The sequence below is a fragment of the Necator americanus genome, chromosome IV, assembly GCF_031761385.1.
Source record: "Necator americanus strain Aroian chromosome IV, whole genome shotgun sequence".
Lineage (NCBI taxonomy): Eukaryota > Metazoa > Nematoda > Chromadorea > Rhabditida > Ancylostomatidae > Necator > Necator americanus.
The window spans coordinates 35,376,297-35,390,755 of NC_087374.1; the positions used below are offsets into that span (position 1 = coordinate 35,376,297).

At 37.3% G+C, this 14,459-nt stretch overlaps 1 protein-coding gene across 1 annotated transcript; it reads left to right on the forward strand.

Moving 5' to 3' along the window:
• Positions 1-7,258: 7,258 nt before the first annotated feature.
• RB195_003725 (uncharacterized protein) lies at positions 7,259-13,912 on the forward strand (the record flags this gene model as incomplete). Its single annotated transcript, XM_064201500.1, has 12 exons — positions 7,259-7,458; positions 9,043-9,175; positions 9,454-9,543; positions 9,605-9,677; positions 9,773-9,882; positions 10,059-10,139; positions 11,510-11,570; positions 11,915-12,017; positions 12,096-12,176; positions 12,252-12,355; positions 12,463-12,613; positions 13,804-13,912. 12 exons carry the CDS (start codon positions 7,259-7,261, stop codon positions 13,910-13,912), a joined length of 1,296 nt encoding a protein of 431 aa, XP_064057381.1.
• Positions 13,913-14,459: the final 547 nt, after the last annotated feature.

Consider the following 14,459-nt stretch of genomic DNA (forward strand, 5'->3'; position numbering starts at 1 on the left):
TCCGCTCTACTGCTCTTTTAATTTTTTTCGACTTTTATCTGAGTTTCTCAGATTTTCTATTGTTCATTCCACCGAGGTTTTTCGGGGACTCCTAGGAATATTCGGAAAACTTCATCGTCATCAATCAAAAAATTTATGAGACACGTGGGGAATCCGGAAATCTCCAATCCAATCTCATCACAGAAAATTTGTCAAGAAACCGGACGACATTTGCGCGTTCCCTCTATCGCTACACATTACTTTGGACAAGTTCTGAAGTAAGATTAAAGAAATTTTCCTTGAAAAATTTCATTTTTTGGAAGAAAAAAACCATTTCGATACTCATCCTGAAATCTCAAACGTTTCGCGAATATTTTCGTGCAAGTTTTTCGTTTAGGAGGGGATTTTCCCCGGTAGAGCAGTTGAAAAACTTTTCAAACAAAAACAAAAACTGACTTTTTTCCTGGAAAATTTTCTTCGAGGAGAACAGGACCTATAAAAGGTAGAAGATTCTCGTTTAGGTGCGATTTAAGTAGTAGTTCTAGATTAGTACGTGGTTCCTTTAAAATTTTCTCCTTTATTTATCACCGAGAAATGTTTACCGTATTCCTTTTCTGTAATTGATCACGTAAATCTGCGGACGGGGAGAGATTTATTGCTATACACCTCCGTCCCAGACTAAAGCAAGTTCCTGGCGCACAGGTGATGTTTTTTTTTTCCCTCGCTTTGATGGTGGTTGGTGATATATTGAGTGGGCGGAGCCATCGGTGTGTAGGTGGTTTTTGTATTTTTTTTTTGCCTACGTCTCCATTTTTCCTCTATCGTGAGGCTTCATGAAGGATGCAGTATCGTGAGGACGAGTTCTCGCTTCGTTTCCTTGAGTGAAATCTTCACATATTCTTAGTTGCTTTGCTTCTCGTTCTAGGGACTTTCCATCATTTTTTATTTTTTTTTCAAGATGAAAAGTGATAACGCTTGTTTTGAAATTAAATTTTAAAAAGTTGCTGAACGGACGCAATTGCACAATCCACGGAGATTCACTACGAAGTTTTTTTTTTTTTTGACAAGATCCTGATGATGTTTTATTGGCATGTACCTGAGCGAAACTTTCCAAAATTTTTCATTCTCCGCCCACGCATCTGTTTTCTTTTCCTCATGACTATACACATAGATATATTTCTTTTTTCTTTCTTTCCTTACTATAAATTTCTATTGATTTTTTCTGCTGTTTTTGGTGTGATTTTTTTGATGTGCCATACGACCAATGAAAATTCAAAGCTTCGAAAAAAATTCTCAGAAATTCTCAGTGTGCAGTATTGGGTTGTATTTGTGGGCGTGAACTGATCCCCAACACGCATCCTACGTCTAGTGTAAATCCTATGCGTTTCGCTGAGGTTTGCAAACAAACACGATAAATACAGTGGAGGGGATGTTAAGGTCCGAGCGCAACCGAATATCTCTCCATAGCGATGAGTTCTTCATCGGGGACCAGTTTTCGCCAACTGTATTAAGCTTGTTATTCATTGTTTCCTTGTTGTTGAATTCGCGCTAGGTAGACGAAAACAAAAAAAAAAAGGAAATTGTTTTCTTATTTGATGTTGTTCAGTACATTATTAATTACTGGAGTAATTACATATTTTTCTTTTCCCAAATTTCAGTAATTTTCTCCCCAATCTTTGGGGAATTCGTGTTTCATTTTGTTTTTTACTTCGCTCCAATTTTCACCTAAAAAACACCAAATACGTAATTGCGTACTACATCATCGTGTACGCGATGACGCAAAACAAGATTGCCGAAAAGATGATTACTTCGGTGTATTTTCTAATTATTTTCCGTCTTCAGGCCACATGTACTCGCAGTTGTAGTCGTTACCGTAACCCTAACCTATTTTCATCCCCCGTCTTGAACGTAAATTTAATGATGGAGTATTTGTGAATTTGTACGTAGGAAAACAATTCTCACAACAAAAAAAAATGGGTCGAATCCACAAATTCGCAACGACTCCTAAAAGTGCAATTTTGAACAAAGCAATCCGTGTACTGAGACTGGCCGAGGGCCCGAAAATTCCGGTCGCTCTCTGGTCGCGGGTTCGAATTCTGTTGACGACGAACAATTCGTCGTCCAGCGGGGTAGTGTGCGGTCCGATAATTGGTTTCTTCCAGGACATCACATCGCTTCAGTGCATCTGACATCACATGACCACAAAAAAGTCTCAACAATACTCTGGCATAACTGATTTCGTCATATTCGTTTTTGGTCACAGGTGCGGCACCGGTGACTCACTCGCTCCACTTTCATACGTAGCCCTTAACAGTCAGAAAAATACGTGCTTTATTACGTTCTGATCATCAGTATAGTATGGGTTCGCCTGGATTTTCTTCGAATTCTATCGTCGTGTAGTTAATTAGTAGTCAGAAATGACGTTCCTCACGGGATCAACAAAAAAAGTGGGCGTGGCACATGGCAATGACGCACGCGCTCGTGAACGTGCTCGAAGATAATTATTTCAACGCTTCGATTTTGACGCATTAGTTTCTGTTGCTGTTAATTCATTTGTCTTCTTCGGCTGTTTTTTTTAAATTTATTTGTTATTTACTTTTGAAAAGTTTTTATTCTCATTTCTTACATATTTATGTGCTTCCGATGAAGGGGACCTTCATTTTGGAGCTACGTCGATCAATAGTTAGGAAATTCCATGGAAACAAAGAACACGTGATCAAAACAACGCAAGAGTACACAAAAATGTCCAAATCTTTTTTATGGGCTTTTAAAGTGGTTTTTATGGTCTTATGGTTCTTAAAATCTTTTATATATAAATTATAAATTATTATATTATATTACTATTAATTGTTATAATATTATTATAAATTGTTTTATAAATTTTTTAAAATAAAAATTTTTAATGGGTTTTTAGAATGTTTTTTAACGGGCTTTATGATTTTTTCTATTATTTTTGCTTTTCTTTTTGAGTAAAGGCTTTTTTGAGCAGTAGCAGTCTAAGATTTCTAGTTGATTACTTATGGAAATTTTCAAAAAAAAAATCATAGATAGGTATTCAAAATATTTACGCTAAAATACTCGATATTATGTACTTTCGGGAAGCTTTTAAAAATTTCGTAGATAAGCGAAAATATCTGTTCAAATGAAAATAATAAAAAACTATGTAGAATAGTAAAATAATAAAAAATACAAAGTAAAATTTTAGAAGTCAACTAGTCAGTGGCTCAAGACTCGAACCTGCTACTCCGTAAATCTTCTGTGACATCCTTCTGTGAAATCCTAGCGCGTTCCACGAATTAAGAACCATTTTACAAGTATAATTTGCGTTCATTGCAATTAAGAGCAATTAGTGCTCAATGCGCTTAATTGCCACTTTCTGGTAATCGCTGGCGCATCGCTCATTAGCTTTTTTTAGGCAGTTCCCCGGAGGGCATCGTGATTAATGACGTCAGTTGAATTCGAGAAATTCGAATTTGAATTTCCGCGATTGTTTTTATTGCGGAGATTTCAAGAATAATATAGTTCATATGGAAAAAACGTCATTTTGCGGTATTTGTATGTTTTCACCGAAAAAAAATGCAAATTAGAAGTTTTTGTTTTTGCAATTCTTTCGCGCCGGGACCGGCCGATGTCGGACTGATTGCACCGACGATGACGACGACTTGTTCAGGTTCTACGACGACGATGAAAACATTTTATTTTGTTGTCTGTCGCGTTGTCGCGTTAATTTTTGTGTTTTTTACGTCCGCATTTTGTGGTTACTTCTTAAATATCGAATTACGAGACAGGTTGTGGTCGGTCATATGACACGAGGAAAATTAGAAAGAAATTTGTGGAAATAAATACTAAATAAATTACTTGATTAGATGTATTCGTCCCTAACTGTTCCCGCAGCACATCTCAGTCGCTCCTAATCCTCAATGATATGTATGTAGCGCTGAGCGCGCCTCGTCCTCCGCTAATGAGGTGAATGCCATCTGTTTTCGATGCACTACACAATTTGTCTACATACATCCATCCATACATACATAGCACATCGGGGCCGTCCCGCCCCGTCCCACTCAACCACCATCATGAAAATTCGATAACGGCGTGAAAAAAGGCGAAATGTCCCACCCAACCTCTTGCCCTCCTTTTTCCTCGATGGGTAAATTGAATTTGTCGGACGACCTCCAACACATACATACATACGCACTCCCCACGTCGTCCTCTTCCTCCTCCTCCTCCTCCTCCTCCTCCGTGGCCCTCCGTCAACGTGGTCGCACATCGGTCCACTTCAATCCGCTTTTTCACGCCACACAGAAGCTCTCGTATAGTCGAGAGCGGTGCATGATTTTATGTGCCGAGGTGATTCGTCATGGATTTCAGGATTTGTACCTTTTTGCGGAATTTCTTCCTTTTCTTTTTTTTTGGGAAATTTCCTCATTTCCAGCTTTATTCCCGGCTTTCAACTCTTTTACTACACTTTTTCCTGTTTCTTCTCGATCGTATTACATACTGTATTTTTATCTATTGCATAATATTATATTTATTGTTTATTTATTTTATATTAGATATGTTTATGTACTGTTTTGTCTCCTGTAAATGACCGCACATATCTTGATCTTTGCTAACTTTTCGGAATTTCCGCAGCAGGACTAGAAAGCAGCTTTTTCCAGGACTTTTTTTTCCTGATCTGATTCTTTTCTTTTCTTTTTCTTAGACTTTCCTTTCCTTTCCCTGTTTTTTTCCTCTTCAAAATAATCACAGCTTTTTTTCGTCGCTCCACAGAAAATTCGAACTTTCAGGACATTGGAAAGTGCTTCATTCTGGAATTTTCATAGATGCTAGGAAGAGATTTCCTTGGATGAAAGCTATTAGATCTAATTCGTTAGCGTTTATCTCGGATTCCTTGAATTTCACGGAAAAGGACGAGCACAATTATGTCAAAAACAGCGCCGCGGATAAACACTTTTTTTTTCTCGAAGTGCGTTGCACTGAATGTTTTTCCACACACATACTTCTAAGAAACCATAGATTTCGATTTTCTGTCTGGATTTGTGTCACATGATGATCGTGAAGAGCAATTCATATTTTTCGGAAGAGGAAGCCTCGGAGATTCTTCGCTGTGGCTCATTTAATAGATTTTCATTCAAAAAATGTCACGGCAACCTCGATGCATAAAATTTTCGCTTTTGTTCCTATGAATCTTTTCACGAAATTATGAGTTATTTCAAAAATTATGAGTTATTTTAAGAAGGGACGTATCCAGCAGAGAATTCTCGATGTTCTTGGGAAATTCATGGAAATTTCAGGAACGATTCCAGTATTTACTAGTAAATTCCCAGTCAGTTAAATTCCCAGTAAAATTCCAGGATAGGTAGCAAATTCATGACTTCAGAAGCAGTTATTTTTCCAGGTAATCAGTTGAAGGAAGCATAATAAAGGTTTAAAAATCTAAAAACCAGATTAATTCAATGCAATTAATTTTTTAAAAAACTTAAATTTTAATAGAACATGAAAATTATTCTGGGAAAGAGATTTAGGATTGTCTTCCTGGATTTCTCATCTTGAATTGCAATTTTTGATTCCCGAACGAAAGATAGCACCTACCGTTGGGACCTTGCGGAGGTATACACGCATTAAAAATATTTGTGTAATAGGACGTACACGTCTACCAATACAAAGCTGCAGTAAATCCTTTATGATACGTCCGTCTGTCGATTATCTGCGAAATTGCTGCTTCTGAACCCATAAATCCGTTTTCGGTTCGTGGAATTTCCAAGAATTTCCCGAGAACACCGAAAATTCCCTCCTGTCTGGATTTTTTTCAAAGCCTTAATGATATTTCCTTGATTATATGTGAAATTGATGCTCCTGAAGCCAGAAATAAATTCGTTTCAATTCCTGGAATTCTCACAAATTTCCCGGGAACATTGAAAATTTTCTGCTGCCTCGATTTTTCTCGAAATTAATCTCACCTTATCTCTTCGTATCGATGTTTTTCTGGATTATCGAGTTTTTTTGTTGTTGCTCATAGTACGTTTAGATGTTTGCTTGTGCTAGTGGTGTGCTGTTTTTTTGTGGACCTCCGATTACTGTAATCAATCAGCGTTACTGGTAACGCATTTGTTTTTTCTTCTCTCTGCGTCTCTGTCGATGTGAACGTGTTTTCACTTAGAGAGGTTTACGTTGATAAACGGCGCATAATGCTATAGTTAGCACATAAAAACACGCAACGCAACGCAACAAACGTACAATTTTTTGATGATGTCATTCCAGAATTTGTTCTTCCAGAATTTTCGCTCTCTTTAAAGGGATCACGCCACGAATCTGAGGTGGTACGGATTTCAGGTGGAGTATTCAGATACGGGATTGTAGGTTATAGAGAAGGGGGGAGGGGGGGGGGGGTTGATTCCATCCGTTTCTCCCTGAATCAGTGGAAGCGGACGATCCCGGAGTGGTGCTGTTTCTTATGACGGTTTATGTTGCAATGCGCGCAACGTTTGCGCTCCGCCCAACCCTGCCCCGCCTGTAATTTGTCGCTAACCCAATTGGACGAATCGCAGGCGGGGGGCGGCGCAAGGGTGGCGCGCTGCAATTGAGGACGACGTCGTAAGAAACAGTGTTCCGGGGTTGTCCGTTCCCACTGATACAGGAATGAATGGACGGAATCACCCCCTCTCCAAGATCTACGATCCCGTATACGAATACTCCACCTGAAATCCTGAAGTCCGTACCACCTCAAATTCGTGGGGTGATGCGTTTAATTGAGCCAAGGTCCTTAGGTCCTAGGTAAAAACACAGCATGATTTTATGTTTGTGTTAGCACCACACGCTTTGCTGCTCAGAATTTTTCCTCTGCTTTTTTTTTTAAAAAATGAACAATCGGCAGCTTTTTCTGGATTTTACATCCTCCGAGAGGTTTTGCGTGGTTTCTTTCCTTTTCGCCGTCGGTTTTCCCTTCATCATTCGATTCTGTGTCGTAGTTTTTCCTCCACTATTCCACTCTGCAACTATCAACTCGACAGTTTCCAGCATTTTCAACTATCCGAGAGCTATTGATTTCGCCGCCTGCCGGAGCCTAGTAGAGGCTTAACAAAAGAAACGCTCCAATATATCCGCATCCACGATGTAATATGCCATTCATTCCTATTTCGCAATCCACATATCCACGCTCAATTTCTCGGTTTACCCGAACATTTTCCACAATTTCCAGCAATTTACCGGCTCATATGTGACCGCTCGTTCCAAGCGTGCAGTACTACCGCAGCACTATAACAACACCTCTGTTTCAGAAATGTCAGTACTATTCCCGGATAATCCGGGTACAAGTCTCGGTGAGGCACGTTTCTCGAATTTCACACAGGAAATTCCCGAAGAAAGCCCGAATTGGATAACGGATATCTTCCCGAACAATTCATTTATCGATAGTGAAGCGCATACGGTAATCAAAGGATTCTGCAGGGATGTATTACTGTACGAATTACCATTTTTGGGGTGAGTTCCACTTTTTTCAAACAGAAATTTAAATTTCCAAATATCTCAAGAAAAGTTTTTAAAGTCACATTTTTCATTGGGAAAATTTCGACACATCTCTATATTTGGATTCTGTAAAATTGCGTCACATCTCTGTCAAGCTCGGCATCTCAAACAAAACATCCACGTAATTAACTGAACTCTTGAAAACTCATTTTCGTTTCTGTGCGAAGGAAAAGGAAATTATCCTGGAATTGGAATAATGCAAAATCCTAGCCGTCCGGGGATGGGAGATGGGTTGTTTTTCGGAGATGGAAGAGGACGTTCCCCTTATTATTTCCACATGGGCGGGACTTGGGACTCATTATTTTCGTAGCCACCATGTCCAGAGTAGATGTGTTACCAGTTACGAAGAGTCCAGAGAAGTCTAGAAATTGAAATTGTTTTTTTTTTCGGAGATTCAGATTTTTAGGATTTAAAAGTCTCTGTACCTTAGTAGTAAAATACCTTTACCACTGTATTTGAATATTTGAAATAATTACAAAAATAATTCTCAAATAATTCTTTTAAAAAAATTATCTTGACTAATATTGCTTATTTTATTATTTTAATAAGTTTAAGGTAATACAAACGAAGAAAATGGTCGAAAAAAAGTCATCAACGAATCATTAGAAATTTTTCCTGAAAATTTCAAATAACGGGAAATGTGCAGGATTTATCGTCAAATCAGCACTATATATCATAACTGGACGCAGGGCTGTATTTTTGTTGGCGGGACCTAAATGACTAAGAGTGGGACTCATCTAAATTCTTCTTGTCGTTTCAATACTTGTTGGTGAGGTTTCGCAGATCCGCCTGGTGCTCATTTAGCGATGAGTTTTTAAGATGTAACCGGAAACTCATTAAATTCGTGTTTGAGATACTGTAAGGGAAAAACGGGGGGCAGATTTGTAATTATTTTCACCAAATATTTTCCCTTCAACAATAACGCTTTTTCCCTCGTCAGTGACGTTCATTTTGTGTATTCACTGAGTATTTAACACATTTATTGGACAGAAAAAAAATTAACGTAGAGATCGGACCATTCTCATTTTGCACATTTTTACAAGCGGGGAGAAGAGGTGAATTTGATATGAGAAGGCGTATTTTCTTTTTTCTGCAAAATAGGAATAAAATGCAAATGAATATAAATAAATACAATGTCTTGGAATGATAGTGTAGTATAAGATTTTATACAAATAGTAAATCATAAATAAAACAAGGATTCACCGTTCCGTACACCTTGGGCGTCAGCTTTAAAATTGAAATTTTTGGATGAAATTCAAAGTCTCCTTTGAAAAGGATCCTAACTGTTAGGAAAGGTTTAATCCTTATTTAATTCTTATTCAATTTTTGAAAAGTATCCACAGAACAGAAGCACGTACGGGATTATTTTGTGCTTTGAGTAGTGTATCCGAAAAGAGAAGGACACGAGTAATCCATGAAAAAATGGCAAACCTAGACTGTACATGTGGATGGTCGTAGTATAAATAGATTCACATTCGTTCTATAATAATCCCAAAGTTACACAGACTACAGTACAGTGCCAACGGTTTTTGCTTTCAGGATACGCTACTGGGACCTAGCGATACTAGCACCGAATCTATTGTTCTCGTTGTTTCTACTTGTAAACGCCAAACATGTGTTGAAAAAAATCACAGGCTCGAAAAGTCCCGTATTTCGAGCATTTTTTATTTTGGTGAGTTTTTTTTCGATAAAAATCTGACTTTGATTCTTCCAGAATAAAAAAAAAGTTGATAAAAACGAACTTTCAATGTTTTTGTGTTAATTTTTGACAAACAAGGCGGTTGCGTAATTATTTTCTATTGCCTGTTTTTTTTATTTTCTCCGGGATTTTTTTCGAAAAAAACCTTCTCTGCTGAAAAAAAAGATTATTGAGTGTCAATTTTTTTTGTTTTCTGCTCTTGGAGACGATCTAAAACTCAGTAGAAATAATAGTTATCGATTTTTCTTCAGGTTTACCTCACTACTTTTATGAATGTGGTACGATGCATCGTGTCGATGTCAATAAGTGCTACGAATCCGGTCGGCGAATTGGTTGATAAAGTAAGCTGTAGAATATCGATTTTATCGATTAGTAATTTTTGTCAAAAAGTGTCCTTTTCAGATCCTGTGGATTTCGTTGAAATTTTTTTACATGACTTCTGAGTTGAGTGTGTTGACGTTCGCATTGCTGTTCGGTGAGAGTTTTGGACGAGTTTCTCCGCATTAATGGGCGTGGCCGTCCCAAGACTAGTGGAAGGATACAAAAAATGTGTAAAACACGGAATTTTAGGTCATCTTGACAGTTCAACCAGCATTCGAAGGGCGCTAATAGCGACATTATTGATCAGCCTGGCTCATACTGGTATACAGTCCGTGCTAGAATTGAAATTGATCGATCAGGTAGGTCATGCTTTCCGTTGAAAATTTGGTAAGGTACGAAGAAAAAAGAGGAGGTCCGAGCATATTTTCCACCATCTAACATCAGTTTTCTGATTTTCAAGCTTGGCCTCCTTTGACCTCCTGACTTCTTCTTTTGTTAATATTGATCGCTGCTTATCGATTTTATTGATTTGCAGTCAGTTGCGGACGGCTTTTTTGACCTGCACTCACAAGGAGGTCTACTCTTTTGGATGCTCACCTCTGCTGCTTTCGCTCTCGTAGGTTTTTTTTCTCATTGAAACGCGTACAGGATGTTTTTTTTTCCCGATTTTTCTCACAAGATCAAGGCCCTACGGGGTCTCTAGGTGAAATATCAAAAAATAAAAAAATACATACATTGGTTTCTTTTTTCTTACTTTATTAAATATCGCAAAACTAAAATATTGTATGGCGGTACTTTCTACCATATCTAAAATGAAATGAATAGGATTGGCTAGAAAATGAGCGTTCGAAGCAAAAGAAAGAAAATTTGTGGATAACATTACCGGTCCAACCTAAGAAAACCACAAACAAATACTCAAGTAAATAAATAAATAACAAGATCGATCCTCATCACGATTACTTACGATCCTATTGAAATAAAATGTTGTAAATGTTTTCCGTCTATCAACGAACGTTTTCTGTGATCACGACAGATCACCGTAATCGCACGAAATTAATGCTTTTCAGCATTTCAAATCTCTCCTAAAAATGTGTAGTTTGAGTTTTTTTTCCTTTCAACTCAAAAAACTCTTAATTTTCATTCATGCTAGTGTTTTGAAGTTGAGGAGATTTTTTCTTTTTTTCTTTGAAAAATGTTTTTTTCCAAGACAAAGTTTTCCTCCGGCTGCTTTCTTTTTCGACTCAACAACTATTTAGTTAATTATTTGTTTTATCTACGTGTTTTGACCTATTTTCTCTTTTTTCCTCCTTTTTTTTCGGGTCATATCGCGTTTTCAGGAAAACACAGCAAAATATCTGGATAGAAGGGGAAAAGAAAAAATCTTTAAGTTAAATTCTTATTTTTCTCACCCTTTGGTATAGATATGTACTTTTGGTTCTCCAGTACATTTCTAGAGAAGTTTCCAGAAATCCTATTTTTTTCCCAAGCAGTGATGCATGTAAACATAAGTTGATGTGATGGTGATGAGAAAATGGCTGAGTCATTCTATTTTTTTCATCTTCTTATTGATTTGCTTTTTTTTTTTAAAGAGAATTCCAGCCTTAATTTCTTCTAGGAGTTCAAATTTATTATTTACATACTTACGTCTGCCATCAAACTTTTAGTTCTTCAATACATTTCCAAAGAATTTTCCAGAAATCCTAATTTTTTCCCCCAGACGGTGATTTCCCCATGTAATGTAACCATAATTTGATTTTGCCCTCTTTGCATCTATTTGTTTATATTTTATGATATAAATGATAATAATAAAATAGATAAAATGCAAATTAATGATTAAATAGAAAAAAATATAAATATGTGGTTTATGGATATTTTTGATGCTTTTTCTGAGTTTATTTCGCCTTGCTTTTTTATGGAATTTCTTCCATTAATAATTTGCTTTCAGACGAATACTTTTGTCCTCACTATTGATTTTACCTCTTTCAGGTTTATTTGTTCGTTCTCTGTCTGCCGATTACATGTGTTAGGAGATACGTGACTCTTCCGAGTATGTCCGAGTTTTTCGATTTCTTGGAATTTCCGGCTTTTTCAATTTTATTTGGTGAAAATAAGAAAATAAAAGAATAAGAATAAAAAATAGAAATTTTATTTGGCGAAATTTGGCGAAATGAAGTAATGTATTTGAAATAGAATCAAAAAAAAAATAAAAAAAAGAAGTTTCCTAGTTTGAAATCAGGGTTTCTTCGTTTTTTTTTCTTTTCGAACTTAAAGGAGATCAAGGATTAATTATGATCTGTTAGTTCGACTCTGAAAGAGATCAATGGTGGAAATTGATTTTTTTTTTGCTTTCTCTTCCTTGAAATTTCCATCATTTCACTCAGTGATTTTCAGGCAAATGCTCTTTTTACCTATACTGTATATTACTATCATTTTTGAATATTCTTCAAGCATTGGGTGCAGTTTTGCTCTTTTTCCAAGCAACGGATGGAATGTGGTGAGTTCGGCAGTTTCGATCGATATGCATAATTATCGTGTGCATGTGTGTGTGAATCGCATTTTCTTTTTCTTTTAGCTTTGTCGATTTCTCCACTTATTTGTACTTCTGCTTCTATACTCCAATTGTTTACGTGACGTTCTTACGAAGATCCTTGAAGTAAGTTTGCGCTATTCATCGTCGATCACGCCATAGATTTATCGGTCCATATCGATTGATTGCGTGCATTTTCAGGCATCCAAGCTCGAATTCCGGCAATAGTCTATTCTCATATAGAAAACAGCGTGACGAACATGGTTCTGGAGATCTACCCGATTCATATTATCCACGTTTTTCGGGTTAGTATTCTTTTTTTTTGGGTGACCTCGAGATTGATGCTGTTATATTCGATTTATTTTTTACTTTTTTTTTTTTTTTATTCTCTGGAAAAACATCCTGTTTATAGGCTTAACCTCACCGTCATACGATGACCTATTCGATTGTTCCCCACGTTTTGGTAGTGTTCCTTTTCCGGATGCTCCGCTGATGCTCTCGACAGCGGAGACAGCCGAATCGACGGTCACCACGAGAACTGGGTCTGACGAGTGGGAAGCCAGGTTTGTTTGTTTGTTTGTTTGTTTGTTTGTTTTCAAATTGTGAGAAAAATTAAGCTTAGGAATAATTTACTGCTAAAAGTCCGTTTGTAAAAAATTTTGATAAATAAATAAAAAATAATTGGACGTTGTTTTACCGTGGATAAACTCTTTCGCACAGCCACACAATTTCAAATAATTATATGGCTGTGCGATGAAGTTAATCCACGGTAAAACAACATCCCGTTATTTATTTATTATTTATTTATTTATCACACATAACGCTTTTTTGTGTAGGGTTTCAGAATTGAGAGAACATTGTCGACCTTACCCGTAACCAATCCATTAACAGACATATGGATACAGTAAGATCAGTCCCTACTTTTTTTTCTCTCGGGGAGAAAAAATCTTGGGAATTGATCTTGGTGTATCCACACATCCGCCAGTGGATTTTCTACGGATAAGACCGATCAATTTTTTTTTTACCTCATAAAGTTTTCTTTGGAAAATGATGCTTATCCGGAATATTCTCATCGTTTTCAATCCGTACGTCTGTTTTTCCCCTCTGCCCAGTCCGCTTGCGCTCGCTTAGACGCTGCTGATCCTCGCAAAACCCTGCTTAGATCCACTAAAAGGTGTTTATCGGATAATTTTCGCTTCAACTTGATTACATCCAGAGTGAAATGTGTCTATCGAATCGAAACAAATCCAAAAAGAATCCCAATAAGATAATAACTTTTATGTTGGGAATACTTCTTAACCAGTCTTCTAACTCTCTGCTTTTTCACCTGCAAATAAACAAAAATAAGTAAATAAACAGATGAAAATGGAACTAAAAACTCTGTCTGCCAATAGTTTTTGCTCAATTCTCCTTGCACAGCCTGATTAGTTTTCGTATCCTCGTATTTTCTCGATTTTTCTCTGGATTTTCTGGAGTCCCCCCTCCCCTCAGGCTTTACTGCGTAATTAATGCCAGAATTAAGAACGTGACAGTCGGGAAACTTGTACTTGTTTACTTGTAAACAACCAATTTAACATGGGTGATATGTATATGACGGCAATAAGATGTGAATTATACGTGAGTAAATAATAACAGAGTAAACAATAACAATGGTTAATAATAATATGTGAATAGATGTAATGATTCGATAGGAGAATAATTTTATTTTCTTTGTCTCTATGCTACAGTAGTATTACTTTATCCTGATTTTCAGGCATTCTGGATACTGGGACACGAACGTCGAGACACGACATCTAAAAGGTCTCGGCGCTGACGGAAGTCTCGTCTTTGACGACGATCCATATCCACGATGGCATCGATAAGAAGAAGTCTACTATGGCATTAGGCATCTACAGTAGCCTGCAATCCGTCCGGGACCTACGCAACCGTTTCTCTGAGCTGAGCTTGTGTCATATTACGTCTTCGTCGTGAACCTCATCATATTCATTCGAACAATTTTAGTTCCACTAGTCGAGCAAAGCTCTAACAGATCAAATTTTTTTTGAAAAAAAATTGGTGTCATTTCTTTTTTTTTGCCCAGCTGCCTGCGTCTCTATCAGAGAGTGTACGGAAAATCTCTGCGTGAACCCCGCGGCAAACATCCGGATGCCATATAACGATTCTATCTTTCATTCGTTTTCCATTCTAATCCTGCGAAAAAGAAAACTCATCAATAAAGGCGTGTGCGATCAATAGCTTTAAATATCGATCCGTATCGGATGCAGGAGGTTTTGTGTTCGGCCAGCATATCAGCCATAGAGCACATTTATTGAATATTCTCAATTTTGTACCTACCACTACGCAACCCCATTAGAATCCCAACACCAGCGCAGATTTCCAATTCTCCCCCGCACCTCCCCACCCCTCCCC